The 17,937-nt window shown below is 48.3% G+C and overlaps 1 protein-coding gene across 1 annotated transcript in view; it reads right to left on the bottom strand.

Moving 5' to 3' along the window:
• The window catches only part of Slc7a9 (solute carrier family 7 member 9), a 22,220-nt gene extending 13,340 nt beyond the window's left edge, over positions 1-8,880 (bottom strand). Inside the window, exons 1-9 of the mRNA XM_021221004.2 lie at positions 8,801-8,880; positions 8,087-8,221; positions 5,594-5,741; positions 4,529-4,771; positions 3,974-4,099; positions 3,527-3,626; positions 2,533-2,577; positions 1,911-2,034; positions 975-1,078 (exon numbers count right to left, since the gene is read on the bottom strand). Of these exons, the coding sequence (XP_021076663.1) occupies positions 975-1,078; positions 1,911-2,034; positions 2,533-2,577; positions 3,527-3,626; positions 3,974-4,099; positions 4,529-4,771; positions 5,594-5,741; positions 8,087-8,173 (977 nt within the window). The 5' untranslated portion in view covers positions 8,174-8,221; positions 8,801-8,880. The remainder of the gene's footprint in view (positions 1-974; positions 1,079-1,910; positions 2,035-2,532; positions 2,578-3,526; positions 3,627-3,973; positions 4,100-4,528; positions 4,772-5,593; positions 5,742-8,086; positions 8,222-8,800) is intronic.
• Positions 8,881-17,937: the final 9,057 nt, after the last annotated feature.

Genomic DNA, 17,937 nt, shown 5'->3' with positions numbered 1-17,937 from the left:
TCTCTCTCTCTCTCTCTCTCTCTCTCTCTCTCTCTCTCTCTCCCCCCTCTCCTCTCTCCTCTCTCCTCCCTTCTCCCTTCTCCCTTCTCCCTTCTCCCTTCTCCCTTCTCCCTTCTTTTCCTTCCTTGCTGAGGATGGAACACAGGACCGGGAGAAAGTTGGCGGCTATCCCCTATATACACTTCACTATAAGTTTAGCAGAATTATTTTGTAGTGTGGACTCACTTGTAACATGGGATATTGGGCGGCACCACTTGGAAGTCTGTCTATTCAGTGCACTACCCTGGGCAAAGACATGTTCCAGAATGTTCCCCACAGCAGTGTTCATAGAAACAACTCATGCTTGGCCCATCACCAGGGGCTTAGTTAAAGCACGTGCCTCGCAAAGAGAAACAACACAGCCAGTGGGACCTAGAGAGTGGCAAAGTACACCTGCTCATGTGACTAGCCCCACAGTTGTCCAGGGCGCTACAGAATTGAGCTGTGACAGACTGATAACAGCCTGCAAGCCTGCAAAACATTGGCATCTGTCCATTTATAGAAAGCCTGTCAAGTCCTTGTCAAGTCCATGCAGATATTAACATGACGAAATGTTCAGGAAGGATCGTCTGGGGAGAAAAATGCAACGCAGAAAGTGCCAAGTGGAAGCCAAGCCTTGTTTACCCAGTGACCCTTTCCTCTGCCTTGTCCTAAAGTGGCAAAGTTCCCTTGTTTAGAGCCCAGGACCACTGAAGTGCACACGTCATGCCCAATTCTACCCAGCAAGGCTGTCCACCCCTTCCTGGCTGCTTTACTTCAAGGATCAAGCCTCATCCCTTGTCTATCTAGACTTCAGAGTTCGTACACGTGCACCCAGCATGCTCTGGGTCCAGCCCCGATTCGGAATTTAGCCTAGCAGAGAGCCTTAAGGATGTAGGGGGGTTCCTCGTTGACTTTCTTGTTCCCTGGGAGTATGACAAGGAGGGGTACCCTACCTGCCGGCTGTAAAGCAGGTACCGTTAGCAGCACCGATGGTTGAAAATGCCACAAAAAGTGGGACTACCCAAGATGCTGGATAGAGAACGCGGTCTCCAAAGGTCTGCAGAAAAGCAGAGTAGCATCCTGAGGGATTTCACTGGGCACCCACAGACCCATGTCATTTCACTGTGCACAGCCTCTGGGGCCCTCTACTAGAGAAAAGGGAGACGCCTTCAGGGCAGCCCAGTCTGCTGGTGACAGGACCCTTACCCACCACCCTGGCATCTCTGTCAGTCACCTCACTGTCCTGACCCTCACTTGCTGGCCCTACTTCTCACCTCAGTTTCCTAGCTCCACCTCACCGCCCTGGACATACCTCACTTATCTTATTTCTTGTCCCTAGCTCACCTCACTGACTTCCTGGCCCAACCTCACCTTAATTACCTCACTTCCTGGCCTGACCTCACTTCCTGGACCTGCTTCACCTTAATTACCTCACTTCCTGGCCCTATATCACTTCCTGGATCTGCTTCACATTAATTACAAATTAATTAATTACCTTACTTCCTAGCCCTACCTTGCTTACTTCATTGATCACCTCACAGGGCATGATCTTGATTTAACTGCCAGTCTCAGGGTTCATGGTCCTTTCTACAGCCTTGGTACCCTGGTACCCTTACTCAGCTTAGGTTCCACAACCTATTACTAAACTCACCTCCTCTCACTCATCACACTCTTCTCCCTCCTTCCTCTGAGGTGAGGACTCCAGCCCAGGGTCCTTCAGCCACTGCTACATGCAACTGGGAGGGAGGCTGAGGACCCAGCAGCCACAGCCTGCTACATGTTGACAATCTTACCCACTACCTTTGCTCCCCCCCCCCAGCCTAGACATGTGCCCAGTCTGTCTGCTCTGAGTCTCCCTCCTTTCAAAGGTCACTGCATTTGCCACTTACCACAGCCACAGCCTGGGACTGCAAGAGCTCCGTTGGGGTCATCACTGTGAAGTAGGCAATATTCATGAGGATGTAGCATATGGTCACCAGAGGAATCCCAATGACAATGGCCATGGGCAGGTTTCTGAGAGGGTCAAAGACACAGGAAGCCAGAGTCACACCAGAGCATCATGTGAAACTGGCACTATTGAGATTTTCATCTGGTCTATTTCCTCCCTCCTCTCCTCCATGGGTCTAGTCCACAGGAGACCCAGCAGAGACAAGAGACATATTCAAAGGCTTAAAGCAAACTAAAGCAGAGATAAAGGAAGCCAATGTTCTTCCTTCCCATTACCAGCCATGCCGTTGTCCAACAGAGACAGACTGATGGGATAGTGAGCGCATAGGGTACTGCTGAACAGCGACCAGCAGCGACAGGGCATAGCCCAGTGGGAGAACACTTGCCCAGAATGCTCAAGGCCCTGGGTTCCATGCCCACGGGCGTGGGGAGTGGGAATTGACTGAGTGGAAGAGGCTTGTGGAATAACAGAACAGTGGAAAGAGGCAGCAGCTCCACTTTCTGTCCATAGAGGAGGAACAACGCTGTGGGAGCATCAACTCCTGCCCCATGTGATGCTCTTACCTGTAAGGGTCTCTAAGCTCTTCAGTGATATAGTTGAGTTGGTTCCTAGTCAAAGAAAAGTAACGAGGATGACACTATGACGTGCTACATGCCTCTCTTGGCTAAGTTTGTGGAGCAATGATAAATGGTGGCTCATTTTAAGATTTCTACTGTACAGGACAGAAAGTCATGGCTCAGCATCAGTGTCTACCTAGAATCCCCCAGTGGAGCTGGCAGTGTGGTTCAGTGGCAGAGCCCCTGCCTAGAATCCCTCAGTGAGGGCTGGGGGCATGGCTCAACCATAGAATGCTTTCCAAACATAAACAAAGCCCTAGGTTCCATTCTCAACATTCAAAGTAGAACAAAATAAAGCAAGGAGTGCTGAGTACTGAATGGGGAAAAAAAAAAGAAAAGAAAAGCCAAAAAAGCTTTCCACAGCAGTGCAGGGTAACTTCTGCTCCCTAGGTCCCGGTTGTGACAGCTCTTCCTTGCAACTGCCAAAAGCTAGTTGTCTATCACTGGGTTAAGTCTTTGCTCTCTGTGGAAATGAACCCTGCACCAGTGGTTACGGGGGAAGTCCAGCATCATCATGGCCATACTTCTGCCTCAAGGGACACAGCATGGTCCATCTAATGTCTCCCGGACTGCCATGGTAGTACTGTTGAAAATCCTTGGTTCTGTCGGGTGTTTGGGCAGCCTGTGCTGCCTCTATTCAGTTCAGAGGGTACCCTCCAGGCAATGCTTCTCCACAAGTCGTCACCACCTACACCCTCACTGGGCACTGTCCGGGGCTGGTACCAGTTGCAGGCTAGGAAAGGGTTAAGGGTCTTGACCCCATGATGTCACAGGGACATAGGAAAGTCGGGGTTTGAGCACTTCATGTAAAAGAACTGTGGCAGTGGAGCTAAAGGAGCTGCTTGGCTAGAAAGGGGACATCTTTGCCCTCTATAGCAGCTGAAATCAAAGCATCGTAAAGACCCCACTAGTGGACTTGGGGTGTTTCAGGAGCGCTTACCACCCATCGTAGGCCCAGAGTCCATTGTAAAACGCCAGGCTGATGGCACCCACAGAGGTCTGTGTACCCTCAAAAGAATTCTGAAAGTTCTTTACGTTTCCTGAAATTAAGCCAGACAGTGAAGAGTGGATGTCAGCTGGCAGACACTGGCATCACTCCCCTCTGTAACAGAAAGAAGGCTCTGACTTGAGACCCATTTATTAAAGGAACCGAAACTACACATGGTGGTATATGTCTGTCATCCCAGCACTCGGGATATTAAAGCAGGAGCATCGTAAGTTAGGGACAAGCCTGGGCTATATGTTCCTGTATCATCAATCAATCAATCAATCAATCAATGCCAACAAGCAAGCGAATAAAACACACATGCTAACGGGCAAGACTGCTCCAGGAGACAAGAAGTCACATGCCAGGTGGGGCCTGCTCTTCCATCCTGCCGCACCTCACCTTGAGCCAGGAAGACCAGTCCGCTGATGATGATGATGGCCACGATCACCATCTTGGCTCCCGTGAAGACATTCTGGACATAGCTGCCAAGCCGCACACTCAGCGCATTCACTGTCGTGATAAGCACTGGAAGGCCCAAGTCGGGTCACATTCTGCATTCATGGTTTTTCCCAAGGTCCTGGAGATCCCTCCCTCCTTTTCTAGTCTCCTCCCCCGCCCCATCAGTGAAGGAAGTAGAACTGAATGAACTAGCTTTAACAGCTTTAAGACACACCAGTGTTGACCCTTGAACTCTCAGACTGTGAAGAAGCAGCAGCCTGGCCCTGAACCAGGAAAGCCCAGGATAGCCCCCTTCCTGCGGCTCCCATAGGCCTGGGAGTTGCCCAGCACCTGCTGGGATAGCCAATGGGGCCTGCTTCACCAGACCCTGCAGGCCTGCTGTGCTGGGGAAGGAAAAGCCAAGACTAGAGTCCCCAAAAGGGAACAATTCAGGCCTTCCTTGCCTTTCCTCCCCCCATCCCCTCTTGCCCCCACCCCACCCCTGCTGGGACTCACAGATGGCAGCAGCAGCCAGGAGTTTCACTACCACAGCAGGAGGCTTGCAGCCTGAGTAAAAGGCTGCACACACATACTCGGAAAAGCTGAGGCAGATGATGGCGAAGGATGAGGGCTTCATGACGATCAGGCTGGTCCAGGAGAAGAGGTAGGCAGGGATGGGGCCAAAGGCCTCCATCAGATAGGGGTACTCACCCCCTGACTTAGTGATCATTGTGCCAAGCTCTGCATAGCACAGGGCGCCTGGAACACAGAAAGGAGCCCCCTCCTTAGGAGGTTCCATCCTATTCCACGGAACTCCCTCCTTTGGGGGCTCACATTCTAAACAGCCCAGTTCTGGCTGGACCTCTAACTGCAGTCAGACTCACCCTTATTTACCACACACCCACTGCAAGGAACCCAGCTGGGCATGGTGGTGCAAGCCTGTAATCCCAACACCTAGGACCTTTTTGGGGGAGCCCTACCCCCCATACCCTGCTACCTTTGACAGATCTACAGTTCAATCCCAACCCCAGCAAGCACCTGGGATGCCTGGAATGCTTCTCCATGCAAAGGCTGCATTCCCAGTACTTTAAAGTCTAGCCATTGAAACTTCACCCTAAGAACCACTTCCCATTCTCCAAAGATCCATATATTCCCCCGGTTGACCCTGAATAAAGTATGTGTACAAGCCCACCCTGAATAAAGGTATGTGTACAAGCTAAGATCCTCTGAGAACATTTCATTGATGACTGTCAGAGAAGGCCTTTGTCTAAAAGAGCTGTAACACTAAGGTCCTCTGAGAACGCGCGCGCGCACACACACACACACACACATACACACAGTCCAGATCAGGATCCTGCAGAACCCTACCCGTTCCAGGCTCTGCTTCATTTTTCCTGCCTGGTGTGCAGCAGTGTCTAGATACCCTGAGAGGGACGAAGCTGAGGACTCGGAACCACAGCTGCACCCCGTAACACACATACCACAGTTTGAGACCAGCCTGGGCTACCAAATGAGACCCTGTGCTTTTGTGGCTTGTCTCCACACTTGATGGAGAAGTCACCAGGGAGTTGCCTTTATTACCCAGTGTAGCCAGGATTCCACAGGCTGCCCATATGATGAGACAGGGCCCCACGGATACTGTGTTGGCCAGCACAGACTTGGGGGAGATGAAGATCCCGGAGCCGATGATGGTGCCCACAATGATACAGATGCCACTGAGAAGACCCACCTGCATGTGCAAGAACAGAACTAATTCTACCAGCCAGGAGTTCACAGAGCCAGAGGTGACTTCCCCCAACCCGTGTGGCCAGAAGAACCCAAACTGACTCGTGTCCCAGGCATGTCCACCCTGTGCTACTGCCACAGAAGTACCAAGTCACTTTCCTTACCCTGAGGCATTAGAACTGCCCCATGTTTTGGCTATACCCTATCATGCCCATTTCACTGGGCAGAAGGGTGGAACTGAGGCAGACAGCCAGGAAGGCAAAGCGTAGCTTGATTTCTGCCTTCCGTGTAACCACTGATCTGGTCAACAGGCTTCCAGAAAGAAGAGCCTGTGGAAAATGTTCCTCAGTTGGTCAGAACAGAAAAGATGTCTTCAATAGCTGTGATGAGGTCAGCCTGGGCTACAAAGTGAAATTGTCAGTGAGAAAGTGAAAGAGGGGGTCGGGGGAGAAGAAAGAGGAGGAGGAAGAAAAGGAAGGGAGGGAGGGAGGGAGGAAGGAAGGAAGGAAGGGAAAAACAGAAAGACAAAGAAGAAAAAGAAACAGAAAAGAAAGTTTTCCACCATCGAGAAAAGACTCAGAGACTGAATCCTGGCCACATGAACAGTAGGGACCTCCCAGGAGCAGAACACTGATGACAGTGACAAAATTTCCTATAGTGACACTTCAGAGGCCCGAGCTTTCTAGGAAAAAAAAAAAGTTTTAGGAAAGCAGTCGGATGGCTCAGGCCTGAAACGCCAGCACTTGTGAGGTAGAGGCGGGAGGATCAGGAATGGGAGGCCACCCTTGTGGTGAGAGGAGGGAAAATCTCCACATATTATTTTGCATAAACTTTATACCAATTAATGAGTCAAAAAACCCTAAGTAAAATTACAAAATAAAGAAGAAAGCTGCTGCGGGTTCCCACTGAATACCTCTGGCCCCTGAAGGCAGCCCAGGGCTCTGCAAACACAAATGGAGAACCAAGGCAAGCTTCCATCCAGTTTTAGGCTGCCTGGCACCCTTTCCTTCCTCGGCCCGTCCCAGGGTGTGGGCTTATCTCAGTGCCATTGGAGATCTCCAGAACCCTCCTCGCTCCCAGAGACTGGTAGCTTCCAAATTGGGCATCAGTAGCCAGCCATTCAGCCTCTGGCTGCCTGAGTGTAGACACATGGGCTTTTCTTGCTATGCTGGGTGGCTGCAGGGTCATGGGGTCTCAAGAAGACACTACTAGGACTCCAACTGGCAGGGAGGACAATGTCACTGTCCAGAGCCTGGCTGCTGCGGACAAAGACTTCATGCTGACCCTCAGTTGGGATATATTACCCCCGCCCAGGCCACACAGCTTCATGTCATCCCTCTTCAGACCCTCTACCTACTAGACAGTGGGACCCAATGGTTCCACCTATACCTCAGTCCCCCAATGTTGCCCTTGAAGCCATCTGGAGTTCAAAACCTCTCTTGAGCTGTGCTGGAGCCCTGGTTCCTCATCCATGAACCTAAAAGGCTTCCCGGCCCTTCTTGTTTGGCTTCTGCTCTGCCTACATACCTGGGACAGGTGCCGAGTGGCGTGCCCAGCTCCAATCCACCTCCACTCTTACCCTGGAACTCAGCCCTACCACGAGGCACACCTTCATGCCTTCAACTGGTCCCACCTGTCAGTTCCTCCTCGATAGCTTGGGCTCTCTGGTGCATGCACAGCAGCACAGTTGCTGGAGGCTCAACCATTCCCAGCACCACAGCAGGGACAGATGAGGGCCAGCTGTGGTAAGAAACTGGGGGCCCAGGGGAACCAGCCATCAGAGGCCTCTCTGATCCTTTTTGAAAAGACAGTTGGTTTACAGGTTCCCTGTAAGGTTAGATATCTTGCTGAGAAACGCATGCATGGACTTTAAGTATATCTACATGAACTTCAAAAGAGTTTACTAAATTCTCTGGTGGGTGTCTTGCAAGAGACAAGTCCAGATAACTGTTCACTTTTAAATGTACTAAAGTCAGTCAGGGTGTGGAGGGCCAACCCAGCAGTTAAGAGTGAGGTCTGCTCTGAGGACCCTAGTTCTATTCCCAAAACCCACACAGTGGCTCACAACTGCTGTGGTTACAGCTCCATGAAGACTTGACACACAGACTATAAAAACAACAGCGACAACAAAACGTCGCCAGGTATGGTGCTGGCATATACTGCTTGTCTGTCATCCCAGTTCTTAGGGTGCTGAGGCAGAAGGCTCTTCAGTTCCGGGCCAGGCAGAGAGCTACATAGCGAGACCTTGGTTCAGTAAACAAATAAGCAATCCTACGCTTCTTCGAGGGACCAGTGAGACCAACACTGCTCAACACCGGTTGGCCAAGCCCAACCCTGCCAACCCCTCACCTCTTTCTGGAGACTTGTGGTCTTGGGTTCAGTACTGTGGGTGGACTTCTCATCCTCTCTCCGTCTCCTCGGGCTTGTCTCCTCCATTGTCGCCCGCTGCTAGCTCCAGGGGCTGAGAGGAGCTTCTTGAGTCAGCTGGTGCAAATGACATGCAAAGGGGGGGATCATCAAAGTCTCTCTCGGGCTTGGGTATCTAGGGGGTTGATGAAAAGCAAGGAGCAGAGAGCACAGTCCTCGGTCCCCCCAAGAATCCTCTGCTCCGCTCCAGGATGAAAGCCAGACCTGAATGCTGTCCAAGCCACAGGGCTTCCCATTGCTCTCATTATCTTATGTCCTCCTCCTTGCCCCAGTACATCTAAAATATGCTCTACTTCCATGATCCTGTGTCACTTCTTTTCAAAACTATAAAGGCATTATTACATATTACATACATGTTAATGCATACCGAGGTAGCTGAGGTAGGAAATAGTAAGTTCAAGGCCAGCCTGGGCTACCCAGCAAGTCAAGTCAACCTAGGGTACATAGAAAGACTCTGTCTTTAAAAGAAAAAAGAAAAAAATAAAGATAAATAAACCAAGAATTGAAACGTACTAAGGCAGGGATGATTTGCTGGAATAAACCAGCTCAACATACAATGTACAGAGAGGTGATGGTGGGACCCTGTGTCTAAATCCCTTCTCTGTCTAGGCCCCAGCTGGACAGAGCAGGCCTTACCTTTGCGGTGATGGCTCTCTCAGCTGACCACCACCCAGCCCGCAACTGGAGGGCCAAGCTCCAGGAAGGGCCATGTCTTGTGCCTAGGCGTGGAGGAAGCCAGAAGGTACGGAGGTCAACAGAGGTAATTATTAAACACCCACCTCCCCCTTTCTTTCCTTCTAAGCAACAAAGCCTAGACAGACAACGACAGACACAAAATAGGAGACTCAGACAAGTTCAGCTTCTACCAGGAACATTTTGGTTTAATTTATCTGTGCCTAGATCATTTTTGTAAAAAAAAAAACGGATCCCTCTAGATGAGTTACTTCCTGTGAGGAGAAATACCTTCAGAGAGCAGGAGCGGAGACTGCTGACTGCTGATAGAACTGGGAAATGGCAGCAATAAACTTTGGAACCAGCCATTCCCTATCTCACTGGGCTGGCCCTGGAGACTGAAAGTGCTGAGTCTGGAACTTCCTTTCCTGGTTTGGCTTTACCTCCACGGAGTTTCCTCCAGGGAGTCCTCGCCCCCAGAGGGAGCAGGCAGGAGGTTGGGTGAGGCCTTCCAGTCAAAGGAGGAAGGGCTTAAACAGGGTGCTCTATTTCAGCAGGACTCCAGCCAAGTGCTCTCGGGTTCTTATCACATGCTGTTCAAGGAACCCAGGACTTGATCGCTGGACCATAGAGAGGAAATGGAACAGAAAGAGTCGTCCTTTGATCTTCACTCCCCCCCATGGGGAAACTGTGGCCCAGACAGAACCAGCAACAGAAGACGCTATAGATAGGATCCAATCCTGTATCGCCAATCTGAGTGGGAGGAGCCAGAGGATCCCTGGCTGGGTTCAGTGGGAGGTCTTGGCTACTGGTCCCACCGGCCTCAATCACCCACTTTTCTCACACCAGCATTGGAGCTGAAGCTGTAGCTAAGACATTATCAGACATTTGGGAGCCAGCAAGGCCTCCTCTACCCAGTCCCAAAGCTCCTCATTTAAATGTCACAGCACCAGCTCCTCCAGTAAGATCTAACAACACCCTCAAGAGTGGGATGGGACCGAGGGTCAGGGCAGGAGTTGTGGGGTTGTGGGTGGGGAATGACTTGCTGGAGGACAAGGGATGCTAATTGTCCCAGAGCCAGGGCACTGACTGAGAAGTGGTGTTTGTTGTTTTGCTTGTGTTTAATTTTTGTTTTAGTTTTAAAAGCTGGTAACTTCAGTGCTTCCAGCCCCTCACTTGCTGTGGTTATCCTGAACTCTGCCTGCTAGCCTGACCTTAGCTCTGGGAGCTTAACCGTCCAACTTTCTTATGTGTCTGTGCCCTTCTCTGGACACCCGCTGAAATCTGTCTGCTTGCTAGAGACACTCTATTTACTTGCCACAGTCTCTGAAGATACCCCTCCTGCCCTCCCCCAGTGCAGCGAATCTTAGCCATTTATACCTCGGAGCCTGCCTGCTTTCCCTCTTCTTTTGTGTATAAACTTGAACTCTCACGCCAATGGGTGTGAGGCCAGAGGTCAACCTCAACCATGAGGGGTTTTGTGTGAGTGTGTGCTATGCAGGTGTGTGGAGGTCAGAGGACAACGTTTGGCTCAGCAGGGGAAGGTTCTGGTTACTTGTGTCTGCTAAGTACAATAGATCAACTCTGCTGCCAATGGTCTAAGTAAGTATTTTTTTTCCTTTCACTTTAAGAAATGAGGACTTGCTGGGCAGTGGTAGCGCATGCCTTTAATCTCAGCACTCAGGAAGCAGAGGCAGGCAGATCTCTGTGGTCTACAGAGTGAGTTCCAGGAAAGCCAGGGATACACAGAGAAACCCTGTATCAAAAACAAACAAACAAACAAAACCCCAAAAAAGAAAGAAACAGAGAAAGAGAAAGAAAGAAAGGGATGGAATCTTAATACATTGCCCAGGCTGGACCATAAACTTCTGAGCTTACGCAATCCTCTTGCCCTTGCCTGCTGAACAGCCAGGCTCACAGGTGGAGTGGAGGCAGACAGCCCTGAGAGCCCCTCACACTTTCTAAATCTCTGTGCACAGATTTGATTATGGATCAGAAATGTGAAGATGTGAACTGGGCCCGGTGGCATAGGCTTGTAACCCCAGGCCATTCAGAAGGGTGATGCAGGAGGATTGAGTCCAAGACCTGTCTGGGCAGCTTAGTGAGACCCTGACTCAAACCACAGAGCAATATAAGGAAGGGCTAGAGAGCAGTCCAGTGGCGGATGGTCATCTAGCATGTGCAAGGCCCCATGGGTCAATCCTTAGCTCCAGAATGTGGAGAGAGGAATAGAGCAAGTGACGGCGCCCCTCATGGACCTGTGAGGATAGCAGAGGCTCAGCACTGAACGGGAGAGATGCCCATGGCCTCTCAGAGTGCTGGGTTTGCAACATCTGGATATAAGAATCCTTTGCCAAGGTCAGAAATGTGTGTGCATGGGTGCTAACACTGTACATCCTGGAAGTCAGTTCCGGAATGCAGCTGGTCTCCTGTGGCAGCATATGAGGATCAAATGACCCTTTCACAGGGTCACCTAAGACAAATATTTCTAGTGGTCTTAAGAACTGACACATGGCTTCGCTACCCATCTCCAGGTGGATAGCCACATGCAGATATGCCACATAAGAAGTACCCAGTGTGATGACATCATAGCACCAACCCCATCACATATACCCTGAACAAACACAATACAGGTGTATGTTATGGGGTTGGTGCCATTATGTGCCTATATATATATATATATATATATATATATATATATATATAAAATCAGTCTTTATATTCAGCTGTGGTTGGTGTGAATACTAGCCCCCTTGTGATAGTAACAACTATGAAAAAACCCAGTATGGTAAATCATAGGAACCCTTAATGCACTGTATTGACTGAACTCTACCGTCTTTTGTATTATTAGAGCTATTGTTATATATTATTTTCATCAGAAAAATATCCCATGACAATGGATCCTGTAGAGAAGAACGTTAAGAAAATATACTGAGGATTTTTAACCGTGTGGTTCTGCCTCAATAATTACAGCAGGAAATGTTATTTGTTGTGAAGTTCTATCAGCTGCATCTAAGAAGCTGAAGAAAATTCAATGCCATTTTGGTAGCAAGCATCTGAGCTTTGCCGACAAGGATGCCAACTATTTTAGAAGCAAAGCTGATGGACCCAAGAAAGCCAGAACTGACACTGGTGGCCTGTACCATGGACACCATGCTGCAGCCATTGAAGCTTCATCCCCGGCAGCTCTCAGAACTGCCAGACTACGGAACTTCACACCTTTGCTGGGGATTGACCCGTTATGTGCAGCCACACACTGGGTTCAAGTTAGGATCGGAGGCTAGTTTGTTTCCAATCGCGTGCAAGTTCCTTAGCTAAGGACACTGTCTACAGAAGAAGAGATGGCTTGGGAAGTGGACATTTCTGGTTTCTTTGGAAACTCAGCTGTGTCATATGATGTTTTCCTGGGAGCTGTCTTGTGAGAGGATATACTACTGAAGCAGACGCTTGAGAGGGCATGTGATGTTCTGCTGGGTCATGTTGAGCTTTGAGCTATTGCTATGTATTGTGATGCTATACAGGACCTGGTTGCCCCAGAGACAAAAGAGTTTGCACATAGACCCAGGTGATGCTAGGTCACCTTGCCCCCCCCCCCCAGTTATCCCTGATTGGTGAATAAAGTTGCTGACGGCCAATAGCTGGGCAGAAGAGACATAGGCAGGGTTTAAGGTTCTGAGGCTTGGGGTCAGAGAAGAACCATGATGGGGAGGAGAAAGTGGAGAGAGGAGAAAGCTGCCATAGGCTAGGTGAGTCATAGAATAATGGCCATGTGGGTTGGCTAATTGGAGTTAAGAGCAGCCCAGACAAAACATGGCAAATTATATGATAGAATTATTGGCTGGGAAATAAACATAATAGCATAAAGGTCAGATATCTGCCTAGCTCTGTGCTAACTGAGGCTTATTATAATTATAAAGGTTGTGTGTGCCTTTTTTTTTTCCGAGACAGGGTTTCTCTGTATAGTCTTGGCTGTCTTGAAACTCACTTTGTAGACCAGGCTGGCCTCGAACTTAGAAATCACCTGCCTCTGGCGTGCGCCACCACACCCGGCTCCTGTGTGTGTCTTTTATCCAGGAACTAAATGGTCAAAGAAAGGACAGGGTAGGAACCCCAGACTGGTATTAAATTTTTCTACATCAGGAATGCTTGCTTGAGAGGGTGCCTGATGTTTAGAAGGAATATAAATATTACCCTACAGACAGGGAGAAGACACTTGCATTGCTTTGCCTTGCAATGCTATATTGGTCTTCGCTAGCCATATAACTCTTTATTAGCCTTCATAGAGAGAAATGCACCTGTGATGGTTTGTATGTTCTTGGACCAGGGAGTGGCACCATTTGGAGATGTGCCTTGTTGGAATAGGTGTGACCTGGTTGGAGTAGGTGTGTCACTGTGGGTGTGGGCTTAATACTCTCACCCTAGGTCAATCTCCCACTAGCAGCCTTCAGATGAAGATGTAGAACTCTCAGCTCTGCCTGCACCATGTCTGCCTGGATACTGCCATGCTCCCACCTTGATGATAATGGACTGAAACTCTGAACCTGTAAGCCAGCCCCAATTAAATGTTGTTTTTATAAGACTTGCCTTGGTCATGGTGTCTGTTCACAGCAGTAAAACCCTAACTAAGACAGCACCAAAGTGCTTCTTGTGATATTCCGACGGATTCTGTCTGCTTCTGTTGACTGCCAATTTGGTGAAGCCTTGTGGTTTCTGCTGGATTGAAATATTGCTACTGATTCACGTTTGGAGTTTGCTATTGAACTGAGCTGCTGGTATCCTAACAACAAAGATTAGAATTACCCCAGAGAACGACTTCTAAACACGTCCATAACCCCTTTTTCCTATTAATCTTCTTTCTCTGCTACCTCTGGTCGGAGGGCTAAAAGGGAGGTTGAAACATTTAAGAACCCTAGTCAAAAATAGGTTTTAAAAGATCTAAGCCTACAGACATACCTGCTGATATTCTTGGTCAGGGAATCCAGAAAATTAAATCTACTCTATTTCCAGGGTTTCCTAAGCATCGATGAGTCTACAGACATTGCAAACTGTTCACAGTCACTGGTTTATACGAGGTATAATGATGGTGACTGTCTTAGTCAGGGTTTCTATTCCTGCACAAACATCATGACCAAGAAGCAGTTGGGGAGGAAAGGGTTTATTCGGCTTACATTTCCATACTGCTGTTGATCACCAAAGGATGCAGGACTGGAACTCAAGCAGGTCAGAAAGCAGGAGCTGATGCAGAGGCCATGGAGGGATGTTCTTTACTGGCTTGCCTCCCCTGGCTTGCTCAGCCTGCTCTCTTATAGAACCCAAGACTACCAGCCCAGAGATGGCACCACCCATAAGGGGCCCTCCCCACTTGATCACTAATTGAGAAAATACCTTACAGCTGGATCTCATGTAGGCATTTCCTCAACTAAAGCTCCTGTCTCTGTGATAACTCCAGCTGTGTCAAGTTGACACAAAATTAGCCAGTACCGTGACTTTAAAGATGTGTTTCTTTTCTGCAAACTTCTTGAATCAATAGCTACTGCATGTGATGTATTTGATGCAGTTAGGTCATTTCTGTAAGATCTCTTGGGGAAAGATTTGTGGTGTTCGCATTCAATATCTGGTACTGAACAAGTTACCAAAAGTCACCAGAACTCACCATATGAGCCATTGGCAAATATTGGCAATGAAGACCCTGCCACAAGAATTACAAGAAGAGAATGAAAAGCATCCTGAGCTCTGCTGACTTTATAAAGAGAGCACTGTGGGACAGGTACCATACTCTGAACAAAGCCCCATTGTTTCACACTGAAGTGAGATGGTTGCTGAGAGAATAAGTTTTAAAACGTGTTTTTGAGCTTCATGATGAACTCAACTTATTTTTAAATCAGAAAGCAAGACTGCAGTTCGTAGCACTTGTCAGTGATAAAAAGAGAATTACAGAATGTAGCTTATTTGGCTGTTCATCTTTGCCATCTTGAATGAGTTAAATTTATCATGGCAAGGACCAAATATAATGTGCCTTAATTTATCTGAAAAGATCTGGTCATTCCAAATGAGATTTGGGATTTGGCAAAAAACATAGGTCCTTGGGGGTCTTTCTTCTGGCTGCCACGAGCTGGCCAGCCTGGGATAGGTGCTTCAAGTCCACCATTTCTTAAATGTCTGCTAAATCAGACTCTCTCTGCTCCCTGTCTCTACCACTCGGTATGAAAAAGGGTCATGATGTAGCTCAGGCTGACCTAGGACTCTGGCTTCTGCTTGCTCATCTCTGGGATTACAGGCAAGTGCCACTGTGCTGGCTCTGCCACTCCCTGGGCCAAGCATATTGAAACCACCATGGGGACATAAACAATCATGCAGACAATGTCCCAAGCTTCTGGCATTCTGGCTAGACTCCACCCCCACAGTTACTTGACTATAGCCAGGTATGCTCCTCCCCACAGTTACCTGGCAACAACAAGGTAGCCCAGCCCACTATAAGTGGGGCTGCTTGGCCCCTCCTTGCTCTCTCTAGCCTTCACCTTTCTTACTCTCTAGACCTCCTTCTCTGTCTCTGTCTCTGTCTTTGTCTCTGTCTCTCTTTCCCCCTTTCTCCACTGGCCATGGCTGGCCTCTCTCTTTCTATCTTCTCTCCTTTCTCCCTGCCTTTCTACAATAAAGCTCTAAAACTGTAGACTACTGTCTCTGCTCATCAAGGCCCGCTGTGCCTTGAACAATGAGATGGGTTTTCTCCTAACGAGCCCAGCCGAGTCTAACCTCCCACCAGAAGGCCATCCTGTGCTCCAGTCATGGGCCCGACCAAGGACTCTCGCCCGCGTGAGAACCATCCAGTGCCCCCTCACTCCCTGCCCTCTCCTCCCTTTAGCCCTGGGACTCAGTGCTACCCCGGGGCCCCTATTCTGTCCTCAGCTCTTCTGCAGTGTCCATCGGTGTACGGGGTGCCCAAGGCTGGAAACGTGGCGCCAGGACTGCACCTTGTCCACCACCCACCAAGTCGGGTCAGTAGCTTCACATAGCCAGATGCCCACCTGGGGCCGCGTGGAAAATGTGTGCAGTCCTCCCACGTCTGCCTGCCCAGAGCACCGGAACTCTTCTCTCCCACTCCCCTCTTTCCCCCACACCCACGGCCCCACATTTTTTTTTTTTTTAATTCTAAGACAGGGTTTCTCTGAGTAGCCCTGGCTATCCTGGAACTCACTTTGTAGACCAGGCTGGCCTGGACCTCAGAAATCTGCCTGCCTCTGCCTCCCACATGCTGGGATTAAAGGCGTGCACCACCACTGCCTGGCTGTAATGGTTCTGAGAGGTGTGTTTGACTCAGTTCTTCCTTATGACACGGGATCTTCGGATGCTGGACATTAGATGGCCCAGATCATTTTGCATTACTGAATCCTGATGAGATTTTAGGGGTTTGCTGGGAGCCTGCCCGCTGCATTTAGCTTGATCTACCCTGCCTAAACTCTGGGAACAAGTTGTGTTACCAGCTCCAACCCAGCTTCTCTTGACTCACACTCAGGTTGCTCATTTTCAACTTGCTTTCTGACACAATTGCTGGGCATTACTATTTCCTGGCTGGAAAAGCGTGCCCTAAACAATATTCTTATCTCTGCACCTCCCACCTGCCCTAAACTTTAGTTGCTAAAATACATCTAGTCCATGCTTGACACACCTGACCACCCACCTATAGGAGTGGCCACAGCCTCCCCCTACCCACCTCTCCCCCTGAGACCTCAGTTCTCTTTCCAAAGCATGGTGAACTGCTTTCTTCCCTTGCAGCTGTCTCTTTTCTCCAGGGACCCAAAAGTCCTGCCTATTCCTTTCTTCCAGCAATTGGCCCAAAGCTTCTTTACTGGCAGATCAAGAACCAACTGGAGAACAGGACCTTAGCAGCAGAACCGCCCCTACACCTGCTGAAGTGGGACACATAGGCCAAAAGACTGATAATCTCTGGCCTGTCAGGAAACTTAACTCTTTCCTACTGTTCTGTGCTTCATTATGTGCTGAAGACTTAGCCCTTTTTTATTTTTCTGTGCTAAAAACTTAACTCTTTATTACTCTTCGGTGCTTCACTAAGTGCTGGAGTAATTTAACGCTTTATCTCTCTTATTATTTACTTTATAATTCTCTGTGCTTGAATAAGTGCTGGAAAACCTTACTCTTATTTATAAACATACTTTATAATTCTCTGGCAATTAACATATGCTATATAGCAATGGGGAGTTCAGTACAGGATTTACTGCAAAGGCTCAATGAGAGGAGAGACTTGGAGCAATTAACTTTTAGTGAACCAGGAAAAGAAAGTCATGCTTGCAGAAAGAAAATACACATTTATGCACACAGAGAGACACATTCACATTTTTTTTTTTGGTGAGCCTGACCACCTATCTCATCCACTCCACAAGTATTCATACATATTTAATACATACACATATATTTACATATATGTGAGTATATATACTTCTATAGATATTTGACAGATGGAGCATAAGTCCCTACAAGCAGGTTTCATTGAGCAAGCGCCACCATAGAAAGAACACACTCATTCTGGATGAAAAATAAGCTCCAACCTTTATTGCTTAGAGAAAAGAAAAACTTCTACCTTTTTAGTGAGTAAAAAAAAAAAAAAAATCCCTGTCCTTGTCAATAAGATTCCTGCGTTAAGAAAAAAGCCTGACTCATGATAATAAAATGCCTGCTTGCTCTCTTTACTCTCTGTGCATCCTCTCTCTCTCCTCCCACCCCGTCCTGTCCTCTCTACTCTCTGCTCGGTTCTTATTGTCATCGTTCCTGGTTCTTGTACTTTTTCAGGATACATGATCACATGGTATCCTAAGCACCTTTTTTCAAAAGTTCACAAGTTCAAACATAAATTCAAATCATAAATTGAATAAGAAGTTACATGTTTACATGTGATTCCATTAAGACTAGTTATCTAATTAAACATTCACTATCTGTCACTAGCTCCATAGGTTCATTAAGAGTTTAAAACAATTCTTATGTCTTAGGTTAACATGGTTTTGTCAAAAGGCAAATCACCTGCCTAATGTCTCATTAGTTTTTTTTTATTATTATTATTTTCTTTATTTACATTTCAAATGCTATTC

This window comes from Mus pahari, chromosome 1, assembly GCF_900095145.1.
Source record: "Mus pahari chromosome 1, PAHARI_EIJ_v1.1, whole genome shotgun sequence".
In the NCBI taxonomy this organism is placed as follows: Eukaryota; Metazoa; Chordata; class Mammalia; order Rodentia; family Muridae; genus Mus; species Mus pahari.
The sequence above is the reverse complement of the archived record's forward strand: the minus strand, read 5'-3'. Positions and strand labels throughout refer to the sequence as shown.